This window comes from Mastacembelus armatus, chromosome 17, assembly GCF_900324485.2.
Source record: "Mastacembelus armatus chromosome 17, fMasArm1.2, whole genome shotgun sequence".
In the NCBI taxonomy this organism is placed as follows: Eukaryota; Metazoa; Chordata; class Actinopteri; order Synbranchiformes; family Mastacembelidae; genus Mastacembelus; species Mastacembelus armatus.
The window spans coordinates 16,037,120-16,059,077 of record NC_046649.1 but is presented as its reverse complement, the minus strand read 5'-3'; the positions used below and the strand labels follow the sequence as shown (position 1 = coordinate 16,059,077).

General features: G+C 38.8%; 3 protein-coding genes across 8 annotated transcripts in view; 1 reads left to right on the top strand and 2 right to left on the bottom strand.

The window, feature by feature from the left end:
• obscnb (obscurin, cytoskeletal calmodulin and titin-interacting RhoGEF b) overlaps positions 1-3,131 on the bottom strand; it is a 49,303-nt gene extending 46,172 nt beyond the window's left edge. For all 5 annotated transcript variants that reach the window (XM_026312866.2, XM_026312869.2, XM_026312870.2 and 2 more), the window contains exons 1-2: positions 2,919-3,131; positions 824-1,910 (exon numbers count right to left, since the gene is read on the bottom strand). In XM_026312866.2, coding sequence (XP_026168651.1) covers positions 824-1,901 — 1,078 coding nt within the window. In that variant the 5' untranslated portion in view covers positions 1,902-1,910; positions 2,919-3,131. The remainder of the gene's footprint in view (positions 1-823; positions 1,911-2,918) is intronic.
• Positions 3,132-5,734: 2,603 nt separating this feature from the next.
• atg9b (autophagy related 9B) lies at positions 5,735-16,831 on the bottom strand. The gene is made up of 13 exons (XM_026314148.2): positions 16,022-16,831; positions 15,071-15,114; positions 14,680-14,744; positions 13,807-13,977; positions 12,215-12,356; positions 11,343-12,091; positions 10,936-11,089; positions 10,650-10,829; positions 10,260-10,505; positions 9,703-9,941; positions 9,507-9,600; positions 9,145-9,229; positions 5,735-8,753 (listed from the first exon to the last, which is right to left on the bottom strand). Exons 1-13 carry the CDS (start codon positions 16,128-16,130, stop codon positions 8,596-8,598), a joined length of 2,436 nt encoding a protein of 811 aa, XP_026169933.1. The 5' UTR covers positions 16,131-16,831; the 3' UTR covers positions 5,735-8,595.
• Positions 16,832-16,938: 107 nt separating this feature from the next.
• On the top strand, positions 16,939-21,801 carry abcb8 (ATP-binding cassette, sub-family B (MDR/TAP), member 8). Of its 2 annotated transcripts, none has more exons than XM_026314149.2 (16): positions 16,939-17,133; positions 17,332-17,662; positions 17,782-17,937; positions 18,211-18,305; positions 18,436-18,541; positions 18,637-18,798; positions 19,308-19,393; positions 19,500-19,597; positions 19,683-19,788; positions 19,885-19,918; positions 20,039-20,175; positions 20,289-20,383; positions 20,478-20,611; positions 20,723-20,870; positions 20,952-21,202; positions 21,425-21,801. In XM_026314149.2, exons 1-16 carry the CDS (start codon positions 17,039-17,041, stop codon positions 21,506-21,508), a joined length of 2,118 nt encoding a protein of 705 aa, XP_026169934.1. In that variant the 5' UTR covers positions 16,939-17,038; the 3' UTR covers positions 21,509-21,801. The 2 variants fall into 2 exon arrangements, with proteins under 2 accessions (XP_026169934.1, XP_026169935.1); XM_026314150.1 differs by having other exon boundaries at positions 17,037-17,149.
• The last annotated feature ends 157 nt before the right edge of the window (positions 21,802-21,958 follow it).

Below are 21,958 nucleotides of genomic sequence, written 5' to 3'. Positions count from 1 at the left end.
TCAGACCTTTTTAAACCCAGCAAAATAACACATTGTGAGACAAGCATTAGATGTATCGAATTTTATGCACTTTCAATGTCCTATTATTAGACTTAAAAAAGATTAACAATCACTAGAAATCTACAACTCTACAGTTTCACCCGCTGGACTAATTTCTTCCCCAGGGAAGATACAGCAATGCCAGTGCCAATGTGCTCCTGTAAGTGAGAGACCATCTTAGCAACTGTGAACCACTCATTGACCATCTTAGTAACTGTGAACCACTCATCACCAGCAGAAAATAGATGCAGTGCAACACCTTCCTTCAAAGGATGAGCCAAAATTGTATGTTGTGATGAAACACATTTTGAGATTTTTAAATGAAGCTTTAACACAGTCATTTGGACAACACCTGCAGTACTGCAGTTGCCAAAAACAAGTTTATTCTAGTAACCCATTCAACAGCTATTTTCCCTGACAGATTTTTATTGCTATTTAAAACACATGAATGAGCCACATCACTGCACCTGCAACATGTTCCTTCATTTAATGAACATATTGCACTGTTTATTTTGAGTAAATTACACATACGCCACCTCTGTATTATAAATACTCATAAGAAAACTAAATGTGCATTAATCTGCAGCTCAGAATAATTACCAACAAATCACCATTTACTTGTTTGCTAGAAACTGCAGTGCAGTTACTTCAGGAAACGATTAGGCTTTTTTAAAATGAAACTTTGTTTGTGACCTGTATGTAGACAATGCAGCTCATTTAAATGAGATTCACAAAAAAATAATAGAAAAGTGGTGCTGTGTGTTTTTGCACTAGAAAGGCTTACCTTTAACTGTGACCAACACAGCACTGTAGGTCTGCCCAGCCATATTAGTTGCATTGCAGGTGTAGAGACCATTATCACTCTGCTTGCAGTACAGGATCTTGAGGATGAAATTTTCAGCTTGGTCCTCATAAATGACATGTCTGCGGCCCTCACTGATGTTTGTTCCATCTTTCCTCCAGATGGTGTGGGGTTTTGGATGACCCGTCACAAAGCAGCTGAGTTTAGCGTGTTTGCCCTCAGTCACTGTGCAGGTACGGGTGAACACACCTTTGGGGAGCTTTGCCAGTGCAGATGCCCTCAGCTCATGTTCCCGGCTCAAACCATCTGTGACCTTGGTTGTGGATGAAGACACAACTGAGGAACTACTTTCTTCAGTGCGATAGATAGAGATGTCCTTCTTCATTTCCTCTTTGCGCTTTTGTAGGTGAGAGAGGAGGGAGGTGTTCTTATCCGTAGCCAAGTGGAGGGAATCCTGAGTTTCTACAACCAGAGCTGCTGCAGCTTGTGCACGGCCAACAGTGTTCTGGGCCCTGCAGGTGTAGGTGCCGCTGTCCAGGTTGCGTACACTCTGGATCTTTAAGGTGCTGCTGTCGCTGTCGGAAACAATCTTGATGCGGTTAGTCTCTCCCAAATAGCGCCCATCCTTCTCCCAGTCAAAGTTGGGCTCAGGGTAAGCTGCAACTCGGCAGTGGAAAACAATATCTCCTCCCAGACACACGCGTGCAGAGGTAGGCTTCACCGTGAAAACAGGGGCCTTCTGAACAATCTCTGTTGGCATGGCAACTTTAAGGGTTACAGCAGCATAAGCTTCCCCAACGCTGTTTTTGGCCCGACACATGTATTGTCCACTATCCTCCACTTTTAAGTCATAGATGGTCAAGCGGTAAACATCTCCATCCCCCACGGCCTTGAAGCGGCCTCCGGACGTCAGCTTAAGCTTGTCCTTCTCCCAGGTGATCAGTGGGGTTGGGCTACCCACGACAGTGCAGCTGAGTGTGGCATCTTTACCTGCACACACAGAGAATGCCTTTGGCCTAGTAAGAAACCTGGGGGCTCCTCCAAACAGGTTTGGATCCATTGTTCGTTCCTATAATCAGAGAAGACGTGAATATTCCAATTCAATTAAAGGCAAGTAATTAAATATAATAATATGCAACATTAAAAAAAAAAGGTTTCGCTGGTGTGAATTCTTTTAAATTTTCTCACAGCTTAGAATAACCCAGTAGTTTTGATTTGCTATTTATAATTTCCATTACACGTTTTTAACAAAATTAGACGGTGACAAAGAACTCAAATCCTTTTTGTGCAGTTATACAAAGATTATGTCATTTTATATTGTTTCCTGACAACACAATTCATAACAAAGAAATTCTGTTAAATGCACCCAAACTATTTTGCGATCTTGACAGTGTGTGTACTCTATAAATACGTTATGTTATAAAAATAGACATAAATCTACAAATCACTTTGGCATATTTATAGCAGTAACAGTAAGTGTCAGTGCACATACTCCTGTCCAGGCCCTGCAGATATCCACCACAACAAAGACTTCACTTCCTGCCAGGTAGCTTACTGAATGGGAAGGTAGTTTAATAACATAACAGTAAATAAATAAATCCCCTGTAACAAGGTCAAATAGAGAAGATGTGCCTTGCACAGACATGACATTTGCCAGATTTGTCACCTCTGTTGCTTGAACTGCCCGTCCCAAAAATAACCTCAGCTGTCAGACCCCGTCTCTGTCCATTGCCATTTGTAGAAGCAAAAAGGGACATCAGCTGTTTGATAAAGCTCCCACTTCGCAAGCGTCTCTAGCGCTGCCCCTTTTTAAAGATAAGCGCTTCAATGTTACATAATCATTCATTTGTGGTTTGTAAAACTAAAAAAGTGGAGCTCATACACTTGTAGCCTCAACTCAAAGCTGCAACGCTGACGTTAAACTGTTCCAGGTGTGAAATACATGTAGTTAACTTACCTCTAGTTATTAAATTTAAATAAAATCTACTGAAACGTCGCCCTGACGTCGGACTAGTCCTGTGCGTAATTAATAATGTAACAAAGTTTATTATAGTTTTAGCATGACATTAGTTTTCACCTTTAGTCTTCAGCCGCTCAGGTTAAACAGGCGCTGAACCATGTGGCCTGTGCGTCAGGATTTCCGGATGGCAGCCTACTCCACTCTCAGCGCTAGAAATCCCATACAAATGTCTAATTTCTGCTCAAATATCCTTGATAATGGTTGTAAATCCAGAATGGTGGAACATCCCCCTAGTCTGCTGCGGTAGGCGGTTGACTAGACTTATTTTTTCTTTCTTCCCTGATACCTCATGATGCCAAATAGCTGACGTGCCTGCTCTGGCGCAGCCTCCTTTCCAAAATAGACTTGTCATTTGCTGCGGAGATAGGAGATTGGCCTTTGGTGAGGTGGCCTCTGCAGGCCTGCACACTGCTGCAGGAAACACACCACAACCCGGGCGGTTCACTTGTAAACAAGTCCTAATAGTCAATATTCGCCCGCTGTCTGAACGTTTTACACCTGCACAGTGTAGGCTTCCAGAAATTATAAATATGAGTCATAAACAAAGCAAATGTAGCCTACAAAACATGATAAACGCTATCATTTCTACACAATGAACACACTTTTCTATTTAATTTAGAATAAAAAGCCAGTACATTTTTATTTTATTTTATATTATTTTATTTTTGTTTATTCAGGTAACAGTTCTGATCTATTTTCTAATCTTCCATGAGGCCTAATTGCTGCTTCATTGCCTTCTCCACATAATAAAAGGCAAATAACTACAGTAGAAATTCGAACAACAACAACAACAACAATAATAATAATAATAATAATGATAATAATAATCTTACCAATTATTTTGCATATAATGATCTTTGCATGTAATGATCTTTTGGCTGAAGTATAAAATGGAGCTTGAGAACAGGCCAGAGTAAATGTGAAATAGTTGAATCTAAAGTTTGCTTATGTGTTGCAGTTGCTGGCCAATAGCAACTGGTCACAAATGGTGCACAAAACAAAACAAAAAAAGTCCTATTTCTATGATGAAATTCTCAGTTTGGTACATCTCTAACCTCTGGAGATTAATATGCAGTATTTATCATTATTCTGGTCTTTTTCCACTGGTAAATGCTTTATTTGTCTGTTACCTGTGGAGTCTAACCATTTTTTTCAGACAGCCCAGTTTCTGGGATTCAGTATCTTTCCCACAGATTCCATACTATCTTTTGAGTACAACTAGAAAATGCCAGTTATCTATGTGTATGGATACAGTGTGTGTTACGCCTTTGTTTTGATTGAATGTTAGATTAGCTGAACTTGTCACAGTGTTATGGCCTATTGTTTTCCACCACCACCACCACTGTGACAGCTGCTTTACCCTGCTGGTCATGATTGAATCATGACTTCATATTGTTCAAAAGCCTGAAATACAGTAATGTGTTACATGTAACTCACATGACAATGTTAATATGGTGAAAACACTTAGCAATCATTCACCTTGAAATAACAGGTAGATAGTAGGGATGTGTAAGCGACTTTGAAATACCCTCTACTTTATCACATATTTAGACATTCTTAACCTCTATTTTTTTTAAATATAAATGCCTATATCTTACAAATATTGAGATTAATTAGCCTGTGTTGCTTCAATCTAATGCTTATAGTCTAAAATTAAGGGGTAGCAAGTCTTACCCCTGTCTTCCCTATTCTTTGGCTCCCATGGTATTTTCTTAGTCTTCCAGTGTGGGCTTTCCCCCAGTGCTGATGAATGACAGCAGCAGGTCGCTTGGACCCTGATTTAAACTCCCCGAAACTCTAGCAGACAGTAATCCACTGTTGCTACTTGCAGCTACTTTGTGCTGTTCTAGCCGCTGTGTTTGATCTACATAACTCCTGAAAAGTACACAGAGAAAAAGCTAAATAACAAGAAACTGATAAACTCTTCTGTCTTTGCCACACATACAGATTTCTAATGTGTAATACAGTATGTGAGGGGAAAAAAATAATGCATTTTAAATGCAACCTTATGTCCACTTGTTTTTTTTTTCCTTCTCTTCCACAGGCTATAGTTTTTGTTGCCCAATCAGTGCAAAAGGATCAAATCACATCAGAGATAATATTTCCTTAGCCTTTGGTAATCTTTCAAAACTCGTTTTCAGTCAGCAGTGCTCTCTCATGGCACCTGGAGCACAGTAGACTGGCATGCAGCACCTGGCTTAGCAACTACAGCTTTGGATGAAATCCCAAAAAGACATTTCTTTGTGATGAGATAATTTTCTCAAAAAGCATGCAATGTATATGCTCAAATATCTGACTTACACCAGTGGTCCAGCTGACCTCTCTCAGCTATTTCAAGATTAAGGTCATGACTGTATCATGTTCACAGAGGAAACACATTTGTGTTCCCTTCAAAAAACATTTGATAAGCGAGAAAAGCATCAGTTAGACACAGATAACCAAGAATGAACAGCAGATGGCACTGTGTACCTAAAAGGGTGTAGGGGGGAGACAAGTCATAAAAAATATAAGACAAAATAATGTGTAACAAAATAATAATATGTGCAGGTAGCCTCTGGACAAAGGTTTTGAACAACTGGTCCAAGTTATATCTTTTCCTGCAAATTGTATCACAGTGTCTTATATGAAATCCCCACTAGGAGTTAGTTAGGAGCCTCTCATTCAATGCCCAGTTTGGAACACATCTCTCACTCAACTTATAAGGCTCTTCTTTATGAGCTTTCTTTTTTTATGATCAGCTGTTTTTATCTGAACAAATCCCAGCATTAGTTTATTTATTTTATATATATATATATATATATATATATATATATATATATATATATAAATAAAACAGAGAGAGAGAACATAATTACTACACATGAAATGGTAAAATACACTCAAAATAAGATTTATTTGCCTCTCTACACACTCACAGCAGACATGTATTGTAAAGCTGTGCCAAAAACAAGTTCTTTTGGCATGTTTCATTTATCAGCTAGTGTTTCTTATTTTCCAGAACAAAATAGGCAAACCTATGTAACAAAAAACAACAAGAAAAAAAAATAAACATGTCTTAAACAAATTCAACATTTAAGGATGAAAACTTAGCACCTTGTTCCAGTCACTGTGTTTCTTAGACTGGTTAGTAGGTAAGAAACCACTGGATGACGAGAGGTTTGGCCATGATGACACCACCAATTACAAGGCATACTCTTGCTTCTTTAAGATTTTGAAGACAGTGCAAGTTTAGACACCATGACAAGAATAAATGCACAACAGACTGATACAAGATACAAGGTTAGGTTGAAAGTCATCTTACAAGCCACAATTTCACTACATATTTGATGTTATATGTAATGATCCACTAAACAAAAATACTGTACATAGCAAACAGTGCTAAATCTGGTGGTTTATTAAAGTGGCTTCTAAAAAAGAGAAAATATTCCTTAATACTAAGGCACTGCTTAAAATAAAATGACAAACATAGCAGTGGGGTAGAAATGTGGAGACAGTCAAAAGATATCGACTCTGTACACAAAGCTGAGCTCCAGTGTCTCTACAACATGAACTGCATTTGTAGGATGTATCACAAATGAACAATGACCACAATACCTATGTAAGCATATTTAAGAATAGGAGAGAAACACACATCATCCCCCACAGGGCTAACTTTTACTGACCAGAGGTAAAAACTGGCCACAGTGCTACCTGATGGTCTGCTGTGGACAATGACAATACAACACATGCTGATGCTATGCGTATATACAAACATTGAAAAGAGGTCTGTTAGGATGGAGATTGGTTCAATGTCCCTGGTGAGACCTGCCCTTTTTGAACTGTAACTATTGCATGTACTGTATATATACACACACACACACGCGCACACACACACGCGCGCACACACTTTTTTCTATCAGTGCAAAGTTCTGTGTTCATGTTAGCACAATTACGCAGGTTTTAGAACACATCTGTTCCATAGATAAACAGACATACACTTGTCTACACATGAGAGAGGGCAAAGCACATTTTTACTATCTAAAGTCTTGCAGTAGAGGAGAACAAGATCTATACAGAATGCAATAAAAATGGTTAGATTGATATTTTGGACACTGCATCAAAAAGCAGATTTAGAACAAGTTTATTTCAAGCGTAAATCACATTCAATATCATGCAGCTCGGCATGTTTTTGCATTAAAAAATATTTTTGGGCAGAATTTCAAAAACAAAAAACTTTTTGAAACTGCTCTTAACAGAAGGGGTATGCAATTTTCTTTCATTAATGAGATTATGAGCTTTTAACAAAGTAATCCAAAATATTTTTCAAATAAATAATACATATATATCAATTAAATATCTGGGGTAAAGCACGTAATAAATATTCCTAAAGCTAACAAATGATGCTGACTGTGGAAAAGCTTTTGTCTCTATGATTTAACAATAAAAGCATAGAATCTTCCTCCACACTATTCCCAGGACATCAGTGCTTAAATATACACATCTGCTGGGCAGGAAATAAAACTGAAAATGAAATGGGTTCCATTTACACCTGTCATTAACATCAAAAATGCAGTTAAAAGATGCATCTGTTCAAAATAAAACCCATATATACTGCAGAGGTATTGGTTGGAGTATTAGTTTTTCTTCACCACCAATGAGGTAACACAGAAAACTAGGATTTAAATACATATGTCTATATGGGAGTTAAGGCATAAAGCTGACTTTGTGTCCAGCCTAAAGAGAATTAAAAACACATCTTCTATCTGCATTAAGATTTTAATGCCAAGTGTACTTAGCACGAAGTTTCAGTCTTGTTTTAAGGAAAAGCAATGTCTTGATGCATCATCTGTATAAATATTAATACTGAACAAAATCTGTATTTAGGGCTGGTAAACACAGACAGCAGCAAAAAAGCATGTGTATGCCTACTTTAAAGAACATATTTTATCACACCTAGTAGGTTTTTGTAAGGTACACATGATGTTTTAGTGGTATGGCTACTGTACAGTGAGTGTTATCATATCAATACTTGGTATATTTTTCAAGGATTAGTTTTGGTAAAAAGTGACATTTAAGTATAAGTAAAATGCAAAAATGTATTTACAAATAACCAGGGTCAAACATCACAACTTTAAATGATTTTTTTTTCAGATTAAAATTGTTCAGGCAGCTAAGATGCAGCTTGCAGTGACCCAGTAATGCACAATTACTTGAATTGTGCAAACACAAGATCAGCAGAAGTCACGATGAGCCTTCTGCATTCCACCATAAAATTGCCCATATCCATCTTCACACAGTGATCTATGAATACACTAAATTGTCTCTCATTCATTCAAACTTTATAAGCAGTTTGTCTATATAAGTTTATGATAAAATGGTAATGAGATGGATGGAAGACATATGGTTTCCCTGATGCCATAGTCTGCCTAATGCGACAGGATGAGGCGTGGAGGTAAAGAGACAGTGGATATTTAATTAGCTCCTCCCACAACTAATGCTGAACAATGTTTTAAAGGTCCATGCTAAATTTTCCATGACGATCATCTAAGGCCACAATGTTCATTGATGAAAGCACAATGTAAAAACTAAAAAGAGGAAACATTACCATGGCAATGTATCCGTTGTAGGATAAAAGGCCATAGCTTAAACTTAACAAGTAAGTATGTGACAGAATACAGAACCACAAACTATAGATGATGGACAAGTGTCATCTTCGAGTCTAAAAGAGAGCATATACCTTATTGCATAAGGCACTTCAACAACTACTCCTGGTGCCCTGCTTTGGAGTAGATCCACTGTTAATCTCCTGATCACCTACATCCTCCTCTTCCTCTTCTTCTTGCCAGCGACCAAGGTGGACAGGGGTAGGCATGGACATGCTGGAACCAAGGCCACGATGTGCCGCCTGGTAGCCTGAAAAGGGTGATAAAACAAAGTGGAATTGTCATTGTCAATATGTCAATACAAAAAGCACAGAAATGAGATTTTGAAGATTTTCTACACATTTCAATACCTGTAATTTTAAAAACAGCAGATTCAATGCGCTGTGTTTTTTCCTAAATATAGTTACTACATTTGTAATTAACAAAACGCAAATACTTCTCTCTGCTTTCCATGTCTGTGTATAACCTGCTAAAATGTGCTAAATTTGGTGGATTTGAAGAATGCAAATAATTTATATAACAATCCGATAAATACATTTTAAAACATCCAATGATTAACTTTTAACATCCAATGATTAATTACTGCACTGTTAGATGTGATTCAACTCTCTTAGAAAGTTCAAAATGAATATTTTCATTACCAGTGTTTCTGTGCAGATCTCTCATTGGCACTGTATTCTGCCACTGCCCCGAGGTTCTCTGTGAGTGGGAGCTCTGCTGGTGGAGCTGGAGAGACGAGCCGTTGTTAACATACAGCAGAAGAGATCTCTTCACTCGTGGTCTACAAGGCATACTGAAAGCAGCACTACACTAAAAATTTACCTTTTGAATTTTAAACTATTATCCTCTGTTGACTAAGTGGGTGTTTTGACACATTTTCCCACTATCAATCTGATACTCAAAATGTAGTATGTAACTTTGAAATCACAGATAAAGAAAAAAGAAGACAGGTATCAGAATAATACAAACAACAGAGACTGAAGGCTCATGGCTCTAAAATTACCTCATGCATGTAGATGGCATGAAGACTCATCTCTGCAGTGGCAAACTCTGAGTGCAGTGCATTGCTCCGGATGTGAGAGTCACTATTAGACATACTGAAAAAGAAAGAACTTAATGAAAGCTAATGACCAGTTGCAGTATTTCTGTATCAGCAGTATGGTAATATTGCCATGGAAAATATAACGGCCGACAGCTACCTCTCAATGATGGTCCGCTCACTGCGGTACATGGTGCTCTCAGGGTGGACAGAGGACTGCAGGAGGCCATGTGAGTGGCCACGGTGAGGATGTGCAAGCTGTGAGGTGGACAAAGAGGCCAGGACACTGGCAGCAGCAGAAGCAGCAGTGCTTGGTGGGATGAAGCGATGGTCTCGTCCCTGTAGTCCAGATGCAGTCAGAATGGGATGGGCCAGGACACTGGCCAACAGAGTATCAGGCTGGAAGCCACAACATACATCAGAGCAATTAGATAAACACATATAGAAATAATCTGACAGTATAATTGTTTAGGGAATTCTTTTAAACTATAATAAGTAATTAAATATTCCAGTAATATATGAATTAATGGCTTGTGGAGAAAACATTTTCTGGAAGTATTTATGGTAACTCGGAATTAATTATTTTAACAACTATACTGTTCTTAACTTCCCTTCTTAGAAGGACTCTCTAAATAATACAATAAAGAAAATGTGATCCAAGAAACGAGACAAACACTACAGGAAATGCCTGCTTGCATGATTTTCAAGGTTTCTTACCCCAGTGGCAGACTCATTAGACTGTAGTGAGGTGCAGAGAGGAGCCTCAGAGAGCAGCAGCTGGGTGGAGGGGCCACCCTGTGCATCATGCTGCACCTTCTCCTTTAGATGGCTGATAAACACCGAGCTTTCCTGTGGCGGCTGCCAGCGTGGGTTCTTAATGGTAAAATGCATGAGAGACAGCTCTGTTTTGCCATTCTCAGCCTGCTGGTATACAGACGCCTCAGTCTGGCCCTCTGACATCCACTGGAGAAACACACAAAGACACATACACATTCACGAAAGAACTCTGCCACAGCATTCACTAGGACATCACCTTATTATGGATCTTCTCATCAGTTTCAGATAGCTATTGAATATATTGCCATTCTCAGAAGAACCAAGCCTTACGGTTGGGTTTCCATGGCGTCTGATGTCCATTTGTGCAAAGGAACAGATGTCTCCGACACCAACCACCTCCACAGTAAAGTTCCTGAAGAAGTCAATAATTTCTAGAGACTTGTTCCTCAGGAGGAAGATGAGAATGAAAGGTGTGACAATGGGACTGAGCAACTCTTCCAAGATAAACACCTGATTTGGGCAGAGAAAACACGTATTGTATGTTCTCAAATCATAAAGACATAAAATAAATATTCATGTTAATAATTCCTGTTCTCTGTATTTCTGCCTTCCTCACCGCTTTGTACTGAAGCAGCTGTGCCACCTCGTCACGGGTCTCGCTCTTGTTAGCATTGCCCCTCCAGTGGTCTGGCATGTAGTGAATGTGTGCCAGCATACACTGCAGCAGCTGTTCTGGACACCACACCATATGCTCATCTGGGATGAAGGACCTGGCATAGGATAGGTACAAAGTGTCAACATATGACAGTAATACTTTACAGTAGCTACATATATGATATAAAATTACAAAAACAGGAAAGCTCAGTAAGGCAAAATTATATTTAAAAAACAGAAAATACAGATGTTGATATATCTTGATATGGTAAATTTAAAAATAACAAAGTGCTGGCAACCTACAATGAGTTATTCTGAAAGGGACCCTGTTTAAAAAAAATAAATAACAATCTGCCTCTAAAAACTCACCTGGCAATAGTAATAACCACCCCCAGCACAGTAATAGCAGTTAGAATGTGCTGCACTGTCAGAACATCCTCATCATAGACTGTCAGTGCGATTAGAACAGCCAACACTGAGCCTGAGAAGAACGCAATGTTCTTTGCAAGCACAGTCAGCAGTGGTGACGTAAAAGAGTTCATATATTTGGAAGTGGGTTTATAGGCACGACCTAAACGTCCATGAAGTTCATGATCTAGTTCATTAAAGTGTCGGAGGTATAGACGACCATAAAGGGACCAGCGGCGTGCACCCAGGCTTCCAGGTTCTCTGCGAATCACTTCTGTATAGCTGAAGAAAGCATAGAGCACCTGCCACACCAGGATGAACGGGCATAGCAGCAAATTAGCCAAACCCATCAGAAGAATGACTCTACTAAGCTGCTGGGCAAGCTCCAGGCGGTTCCCACTTCGTTTGTACTTGGGGTGCAGGTTCCACTTATTCTGAAACAGAGAGCCAGGACCCCAGAAGAGGATGAGCTCAAAGTTGTATTTGAGGCCCTGGGTGAGGAACACCAAATTGCCCAGCAGGGGGAGCTGCAGCTGCACTGGCAGCAGTGATTTGTTTATCATAGCCACCATATAGTTCTTGAATCGAAGGATGCGGTGATAGATGTCAAGTTCTGTCAACTCTTTCTTGTGTATGCACATTTGCTGTTCTCTTTGCAGGCTGATGAGCCGGTCCTGGACCTCCTGCCATGTGAAGTTGCATAGTTCATCCTGGGAGCATAAAGTAAATTGAGCGAAATGACAAAAGACACCTATCACTTCATAACAAGAGACTTCTGTCACAAGATGCATTTGGATGACCTTTCGCTGAAGCACGTTTTGATAAAAACTTACCATTCTGATCTTCAATGCTTTGATGTAAAACTGTCTGATCTCCCAGTAGCTTAGAACATTGCAAAAGACTTTAACAAGTCGATAGATCCAGAAGATGGCTGCCATGACGAGAAGGAATATAATCCAGCTGTTCTCTTGAATCCTGAATAGAAACAGCGAAAGTTCAACCGTCGCAAATAAATAACATTTAAAAATAAGTAATAACATGAAATCAGAATTAAGGCAAAATGAAAAACACAAACAGGAGATATTCACCAGAAAAATATGACACCCTAACTATTGTTATGACAGTGAGAATGAACTTTTATTTAACATGACATGTAGAATATTATAAGAAGATGAGACACTGTTGCTCTCAGTGCATATTGTAACCCATTAAACTGACATTGAGCCCCTGTTTACAGGTCTTGGGTAAGGTGGCCTGCTTAGTTCACTCTATAATTAAGGAAGCTTCCAAGTACTCTATGTCAAAACTCAGAATGCAAGGAGCATCAGTAATCTATTCCCACAAACAGATATTAGCTAATACATGGGCATTTTCTGGCTTAGTACCTTCTGTGGTAAAGAACATTTTCAGACAAAATAAATAAAAGGTCAGAATATGCTTGGGACAAGCATTTACTTTTTTTTTAAAATTTCAATTATAGACAGATAGGTTCCAAACTCTGGGACAAATTGTTCCCAAACTATAATTCCAAGCAGTTGTACAAATTTGCCTTTGATATAAATGACTTTTGAGCTATGGTCAGAATGAGGAACAAAGTGATGAAAGGCTTATTAGAATAGTTTAAGAAACATATCACAAGTGAAGCTAAACCTTGAAAAAAATATATGACTACATGGGGTGAGGGTTGAGTGGTCTGTTCAGTGGAGGAAGAAAATGTCATGTGGTTGTCACTATGCTGCCCCAGCCAAGTCATCAGTGTATGGCTGGCCAGTTTTACCTCACTGAAGCTATCAATTACATTGCCCTGTTCTCTTAAGTCAGCCTGAACACAGTACACAAATACTTTCCTCCAAGTAACCGTTAGCTGCAGGAATGTTGCAACTTGAAGCTACCAATCTCAGGTTGAGTAAAAATACATTTTATATTAACTAATATCACCTGCGCTTTAAACATAGTTTAGAAAAATATGTTGAAAAATACATTTCAATCTAATAAAAAAATAGAATAGAAACAGAAATAATTGCTTAGGATTATTAACAGAAGAGAGAACTCTTAATTTTCTAAGGAAAATCAAAAACCCACAGGATAAAGAGGCCACTGTTCTGTATTCCTACCCTGTGATTGTGACTGTATCTTGCAATCTGAAGTCACATCTGATATGATTCAATAGGAAATTATGTCTAAAAGTCACTGTATTAAGCAAGCCAAGTTAAATCCCTCCCAACCCCTGTCTCTAAATTGGCTCTCACTAGCTCCAAGACCATGAATGCTTGACAACAAATTATTGAATGGCTGGCTGAAATGAGAGGATCCATAGGCACATCACTATATGTGACAGTACAGCTTTTTCAATTAACTCACTGAACCTCTTCACTCATTTTGATTCCACAGATAAAAAAAGAAAGAAAAAAAAAAACAGGATTACCTCTGAGTGCACTGCTGGGTAGGTAAGATGGCATCTGGGAGAGTGACTTTGTTCCTGTCCAAGGGGTTCTGAGTGCTTCCAGTGTGGTTGACTGCGCGATTTGCAAACAGGACATCATACTCCACACAGTTGACAAGGAACGTAGTGAATGTGACGACAAATAAAAACTGACTGTTTGGAGAACATGGGGAAAAAAAAAAGATTAGGCTTCATACTTAATTACAGCACAATGGTAGAAAAGCCAAAACAATACATCTGACCAAAGAGATTATTATTGGCATATTGTATTGGCTATATTTCATTTCGAAACATAGAGCCACAGACAGTGTGTACTTACTGGCAAGGGATTAATGTACAATAGCGTGGTTGCAACCTGTCTATTCAATATGTTGCCATTATATAGACAGATTTTCTCCAGCTAATGGTTTAAGGGGCCCATATTAATAAGCTCACTTTGGCCAGATTCATACAAACACTACCAGGACCAAATAATAGTGATGGTGTACTGTAACAGTAGCAGCTAAAAAATTATTTAATAATTTGTATCATAAAAAAAACACTATATTGCACTGGCACAATGGCCCAGAGTCAAGTCTGTAAAGCTAACATAATAGGTTATGCCAAGAGAAATTATTTTACACAAGATCATGTACAGCTGCTGTTGAAATCATCTAGATGAACTTTCATGCTGCAGCCTGAGGCAAACTCAACTGTCATAACAACATGAAAAATGACCAGTGTCACAAATGAGGCCTAAGTATTACTGTAAACAAAAATTCTGCTGGAACTGCAAAATCAACTCTTATCTCACTAAAAGCATATACTTTTATTTCACTGCATATTCATTAGGTATATAAATGTCTTAATACTCACACAAGTTCAAAGAATTCTGACATCATCATACAAGCAAAGCCATTCTTTTGATGAAAATGATAGATGTGGACACAGCAGGTTAAGGAAAATCTAAAATAACAACTGAAAATATTATTTTTATAGTTGGTCAGCACTGATTAAGCAATCTCCAGGATAAACGAAGGTATTACAAATATACCAATCAAACAGCAGTAAATGCACTTTACTGTTGCTTCATATAACAGTCTGCAAGTCTGACAGTCAAAAAGTCAAAAAGTAACCACTGTATAATTCAGCAGATTCTAAATATGACTACTGACATGACCTGCAATGCTTGTGTGTCAGTGTGTCACAGTCAATGACAGTATACTGTAGATTGTTATTTAAACTAGCCTGTAATTTTAAAGGATATCCTTGTGAAGAAATTATCCAGGTTCTTGATATGGTGCCATGAGTCTGTAAAAGAAATGAAAGCATTAGAAAACTAGAATCTCTGCTCAACAAGCTATAACCCAGCTGTAGGGCTGTGCCACATATCAAATTTTATGTTGCAATGTTGCATCGTGATAAGATCAAAGTAGATCTTGATGATAAGAGTAGGCCATTACTTTTGGGGACGAGGAGGGGAAGATGAGTGCATTGTTGAGAGCAAGGGTCTGTGGACTTTAATGGTGTGGAGACAGTTTGGATATTTAGTTCGACAAGAAGCAGAGTAGCATGCACTGCTTAAAATAGACATATATTTGACAAGAACATATAAATGTTTGACCAAAAACAACTATTGCCACTAGCCATTTTTAGCACCTAAAGCAGTGCCATCCACTGGAGCACATAAAATGCAAGTCTTTAGAGTCCCTGACCCAAACAAATGTTGGTGTTCCCTTAAAACAAGAGTGACACTTGCTGCACAACAACAGACCAAATTTGTTTATTTGGATGTGACCAAAGAATTTATTTAGTTACTGTCCTTGTGTAAAACATGAAAGCTGTAGATTGAAAATATAAGAAATAACATTTTGTTTTATTTATTTGGAGTTTAATGTGTTCTCCTGTATCACTTAAGGCTTTTGACTGTTCAGAATAAAGATTTCAGCTTATTATATATATATAACTATTTTATTTCAAATACTGTTGTATAATGCAGTATGTTTGCCATGTTCCTTTGAGTTTCTCAGATCCAATGTTTTGGTTTATATTGTGAAATATATCAATATCTACTGATGAAAAAAAATGATTGTGATGTTTTTTCCATATCGCCCAGCCCTACCCAGCTGCATCATGTTTTTCAGACAACCTAATTATTCACCTAATTATACTAAAAACCATTTATACTCATACCAGTCGTAGCTAAAAACATATTTACCTTTCAGGCCTTCAGGCACATGCACCAGTAAATCTTCCTCCCCTGGTGGCGAGTCCTCCTCAAAGTCCTCAATTCTCTGATATTCCTGGTAAGCTTCTAAGTTCGCCATTGTGCTTCACATTCTTAAGGTGGCCTTCAAGTCACGGGCTACTTTTAGTAAACACTGAATGAAACAAAGGCAGTCTCGAAATCTGAACTACATTGTGCAGCTAGCTACTCAGCTGTTCATGTGCGAGCAACGGTAGCTACGGCGAGCATTAAGCTAGCACGCTAACCTGCTAGTCTGGCAAACAGCGCTTGCGTAACCCTACAATATAAAATAACATACTAGGAAGCCGTTTAAAAGAAATAGCCAGTATTAGTAGTAGACAGTTACGGAATGTGAAAATCTCGTTTGTAATATAAATATCTGAGCCAACTATGTGGTGGCTGGCTAGCCTGTCAATGATTCAGCCACTCGTGTAGTCAGGGTGACACGGTTTGTTTTGTTCCTCATCTACTGATCTTGGTCTTCTTTCGTCTTTGTTTTTGAGTCTAATAATGACCGGAGCTCGTTTAATAGGCGCAACTATCTTTAAATTATGATACCAGTGTCTCTAGTCTGTCTCGAGGTCAGTTAGTCAGTTTCCAAAAATACATCATCCTGTGCGTGTCCACTGTTTTTGTCTTTTACAAACGAATGTCAACAAAACACCATTTACGTCACTTCTGGTCAGGGCGTCATTTCCGAGTAAGGGTTGTAGTTTTCTTTAGGTTTTTCCTAGAATAGCCGGTTTTTCTGGTGTCCCGGTTTAACAGTACTCCACAAATCGCTTAACACTCGCCAGTATGATGCAAGCTGTGACTCTGTTGTCACATACCAGTGTGGACACGAATAAGATACTGTCCCGTGTAGTCGCAGAAATGCACTCTGGGTCATTGTCAATATGGCAGGCTGCTGTGTGCCCGTGGATCACTGCAGAGCTTAACGCTTACTTTAACCCAATGAGCTTATAATCACTGAAATAAGCGCAAAGGATGTTTCAGTTACTGTGTCGTAGAGCAGCTCCATTGCGATCACTGTCGTTATACCCGCGATGCAATAAACCTGCAGACTTATGGAAACTGTCACGGTAGGGTAACACTAATGTGAGCACTGCCTGTTTTATCAGACAAACTGTTAGTTAACCAGCACTGACAAGCTCGGCCTGACAGTCTTGACATAGCTGCATCCCTTTAGTGTTCAGATGCACATAGGTGGGTGGGTACAGTGGGATGGTGTCATTTAGGTTAATGAATTCCTAATTGTATTAATATGCTTTCTTATTTAGGTGGTATACATCTCCAGGATCTAATGCACACAGCTCCTCACAGAAGCCAGGAAATGCCATCAGTCACTTTTGGAGCCTTACTCGGAAAGCTGCCTGTCGGCCTGTCACCCGTACATCCAAAACCCCACACGTGGTTCTCAGATATATCTTGGGACCAGCAGTACTCACTGTCTCTGCACGAGTATTTTGCCATGTAGCTCACTGTGAGGAAGATGTAAATCACAACACTGTGATAGATGTTGTAGCCAAAAACTCTGCGCCAGAGTTTAAATGGCATATCCTGTGGGAATTTGTCAAACCTCAGCTCTTTGCTCTCATCGGGGCTGTTGTGGTAAGCCTGAATCCATGTTTCTAAAATAAAATATTATGTGACATATGCTTAAAGTCGTGACATGTCGATCATTTTGACAAAACTAAACTGTTTCTTTTTCTTTCTTTTGTGTCTTTCAGCTTGCTTTTGGTGCCGCTATCTTGAATATTCAAATCCCCTTGATGCTTGGGGATCTGGTAAATGTTGTGGCACGTTACCTGAGAGAACATACTGGGAATTACATCCATGAGATAAGGGGTCCTGCCCTGAAACTGCTTGGACTGTATGGTATACAAGTAAGTACACATTACTGTCAGTGTTCTACACGGTTCCACAACTTACTATGCTAGTTCTTTAATAATCAAGTATAATTTACAATTGGTGTATGATGGGCTAAATATGCTTGCCTTAATTAAGTTATGAACAGAATTATGCAGAATTAAATCTATTATGCCACAGTTTTTCTCTTGTCAGATATATATATATATATATATATATATATATATGTATGTATGTATAAAAAACACAATGGTCTGTTGCACTGTTCATTAAGCATCTCCTTTGTGCAGGGCCTGCTCACAAGTGGGTACATTATCCTCCTTTCCAGAGTAGGAGAGAGAGTGGCAGCAGACATGAGGAAGACTCTTTTTGCATCTTTACTGAGGTACACAATGCAAAAGCGGTGATGATCAGACAAATGCTGCCATGGGTTGATTAATTATCTACTGTTACACTTAAAAATTGACTATATCTGCATGTACCATACATACATTCTTAACATGTTATTATTTCAGGCAAGATGTGGCTTTCTTTGATGCCAATAAAACTGGACAGCTGGTGAATCGTTTAACAGCTGACATTCAGGAATTCAAGTCATCCTTTAAATTGGTTATCTCACAGGTATAAAGTGGTATATAAATCAGTAATATGAAAACAACTTTATAGTTTTAGCCTTCTAATCCCTTCTCTGTTTGCCCTTTTTTGCCTATTTGCAGGGTTTGCGGAGTATTACACAGACAGTTGGATGTTTTGTCTCTCTCTATGTCATCTCCCCCAAACTCACAGGTTTGACAGTAGTTGTCCTTCCCTGTCTAGTGGGTGCGGGTGCTCTCATTGGCTCATTCCTCCGCAGACTATCCCGTTTAGCTCAAGAACAGGTGAGGTCAAATGTAGTATTATCCTTTTGGTCAAAAACAATGTCTTGTTTATAATTTTGACTTTCATTTCCTTGTCACAAGGCAATGTGATATCAGTATGGATATAATTCTAAAAGACAGACATGTAAGAAAAGACAACAGACCTTCACACAAACATGGCAGACATACAGTACCTCCTCCACTCAGTATATAACTGTTCTCACTGCAACCACAGATGGCATGTTTCTTCACAGCTTTGTCTTGACTGTCTGATTCTTGCAGTAATCTGGGCAAATTTACAAACAGACAGTCATGTCTCACTTGTTTTCTGAGATAACTGACATTCAAAATAGGCTATCACAAATAATTGGAAGTGACAGAAATTTGTTTTCTTGAGTTTGCTTGTAATTTTGAGAACTTCTGCCTTCATGTTGAAATATGTTATTACACATTTAAGCAACCTCAGTCATTTTCACCAAGTAAAATCTTACACCTACTGGAATTTATCTGAATGGTATGCTCAATTTAAGGTGGCAAAAGCAACAGGAGTGGCAGATGAGGCACTCGGCAATGTGCGGACAGTAAAAGCTTTTGCAATGGAGGAGCGGGAGCTTCGGTAAGAGAGTATATTTTATATACTCATAGTACTTAGAAGGCAACAGTATATGATACCTCACATTTGTCAGGTAATAAGTTTTAATTTCCATCCTGTTTTTCTTTAGGTTATATGCACATGAGGTTGACAAATCATGTGAAATTAATGAAAATCTTGGTGCTGGAATAGCCATTTTCCAAGGACTGTCAAACATTGCCCTGAATTGTGAGTGTGCCTTACTATGCTAACTGAAAAAGTGTTAGGCAGATTGGTGCTCTATTTAAGAATTTTTCTTCTTTTTCTCGTGCAGGCATTGTCCTGGGAACTATTTTTGCTGGAGGGACTTTGATTTCTAACAATGAATTGTCTCCAGGAGACCTCATGTCTTTCCTTGTTGCTTCCCAGACTGTTCAGAGGTAAAAGACTTCACTTGCTTCACCATTTACAATTCAATTTATCATTGTAGTTGAGCTTATGTTGTTGTTTATCTTGTGTATTCTCTTACTCCAAAGATCTTTGGCCAGCATTTCAATCCTTTTTGGTCAGGTGAGTAAAACATGTCTAGAGCAGGCTGTTATGAGTCATACACATTTAAGATGATGCATTATATTATGTAATATTATTTAGTGAAAAATTCAAGCAGCAAATCTCAAACATTTGCTACAGATGGTGAGAGGATTAAGCTCTGGGGCTCGGGTTTTTGAATACCTTGGTTTGGAGCCAACCATCCCACTTTCTGGAGGAGGACGCATCCCTTACCATTCTTTAACAGGAAGGGTTGATTTTATGAACATTTCATTCAGGTTGGAACCTGAATTTTAATTAAAAGTAGTATATTTCAAGACAGTTCTACAGAGTAACTGTACATAGACGTAAGGGAATACCACCTATTGATTTCTTGTTTGTATATTTATAGTTATCCAACAAGACCTGGCCATCAGGTCTTGAAGAGGTTCAATTTGACGCTGCCCCCTTGTAAGACTGTTGCCATTGTTGGAGAATCTGGAGGAGGTGATTTCTTTGTTAATGATTCTGATTGTTGATGTATAGCAAAGAAATATTTGTGAGGGAGGGCATGTACACTTTTAACCACTTTGCCTTTTAGGAAAGTCCACGGTGGCATCTTTGCTGGAACGTTTCTATGACCCGACCAGTGGTGTAATCATGTTGGACGGGCTTGATATTAGAACACTTGACCTGTGCTGGCTCAGGGGACAAGTTATTGGATTTATCAATCAGGTAAAGAATGTTCATCATTAACGCATTCCATTTATAAAATATGAGTAATAGTTTAATAATACAACTATGAATTAGTCACTTTCTTCTGGTATCTTCCAATACTCTGTGCAGGAGCCCGTCCTGTTTGGATCATCTATCATGGAGAACATCCGCTTTGGGAAGCCTGAGGCTACAGATGCTGAGGTTATTAATGCAGCCAAGCAAGCCAATGCTCATCGCTTCATTACAGGTTTTCCAGATGGCTACAACACTGTGGTTGGTGAGTACTCCCATTTAAGCTTTTACTTTAATAAGAAATTGTCAGACATGTAAATGCTAATAGCTAGATTTCTGAATCCAGGCGAACGAGGTGTGACATTATCAGGTGGGCAAAAACAGCGTGTTGCCATCGCCCGTGCTTTAATCAAGAACCCCAGCATTCTGGTGCTGGATGAAGCCACCAGCGCTCTGGATGCAGAGTCAGAGCGAGTGGTGCAGGAGGCTCTGGACAGGGCCACCAGGGGTCGTACTGTGCTTATCATCGCCCACCGACTGAGCACCATTCAAGGAGCTGACCTCATCTGTGTTATGAGCAATGGCCGGATTGTGGAGGTGAGGTAGCAGAGTACTCAGAGAAATAGAAGTGCTGCTATCTCCTGATAAAGTACTTGGCTAATTGAATAGACAACCTTTCAAGTACAAAGAAGTACTCAAGAGAGTTCACTTCATTCAATGTTCAGTAATTCATACAGATAAGGAGTGTTTCCATATAAATGTTCTGTGAAATGCAGTATGGGTTTAAATTATGTCTAACAGCTTTCTCTTTTTATTAAGGCTGGGACTCACTTGGAACTTGTGAGCAAAGGAGGACTTTATTCTGATCTGATCCGCAGGCAGAGAGCTGAGGGGCAGAGATGAGCACTGCAAAACATGTTTTCTGTAGGTCTACAATAAATAAATAATGGAGCATTTTTCTCAATGCATGGGCAGGGCTTACATGAACAGATGAACTATATAAAATGTACTGTAAATTTTATTTTTAAGACGAACTGGATTAAGTGGACCAACTGAATCAGCCTGTGATGATTAACAAATACACTACTGAATACATTTAGTTTAAATGGGAATTCCACTGTTTTATCCTGTACACTATAGAATGATAAATATGTGTAATGTTGCAGAAAAAAGAATTAAAGCTTGTTTTGATGAAAGTGTGTTTTTTTTTCTCGCTTTTATGCACACAAAAAAAACCTATTTTGTCACAAGTATGCATTTGAGAAAACTATTTACTGAATCTTTATGATGACACTATTCCTTAACTTTATAGTGGGCTCTTTTTCCAAAAGGATAAGAGAAATTTGCAATAAA

Excerpts from the sequence above, each read along its gene's own strand:
- abcb8 (XM_026314149.2), top strand. The coding sequence starts at position 17,039 with ATGTTTCAGTTACTGTGTCGTAGAGCAGCTCCATTGCGATCACTGTCG. Across the intron at positions 19,789-19,884 it reads GCTTCCCAGACTGTTCAGAG|ATCTTTGGCCAGCATTTCAA; the intron begins GTAAAAGACTTC and ends CTTACTCCAAAG. Across the intron at positions 19,919-20,038 it reads TTTCAATCCTTTTTGGTCAG|ATGGTGAGAGGATTAAGCTC; the intron begins GTGAGTAAAACA and ends CATTTGCTACAG.
- atg9b (XM_026314148.2), bottom strand. The coding sequence starts at position 16,130 with ATGGCGAACTTAGAAGCTTACCAGGAATATCAGAGAATTGAGGACTTT. Across the intron at positions 10,506-10,649 it reads GACGCCATGGAAACCCAACC|TGGATGTCAGAGGGCCAGAC; the intron begins GTAAGGCTTGGT and ends GTGTTTCTCCAG. Across the intron at positions 9,230-9,506 it reads ATGCCATCTACATGCATGAG|CTCCACCAGCAGAGCTCCCA; the intron begins GTAATTTTAGAG and ends TCGTCTCTCCAG.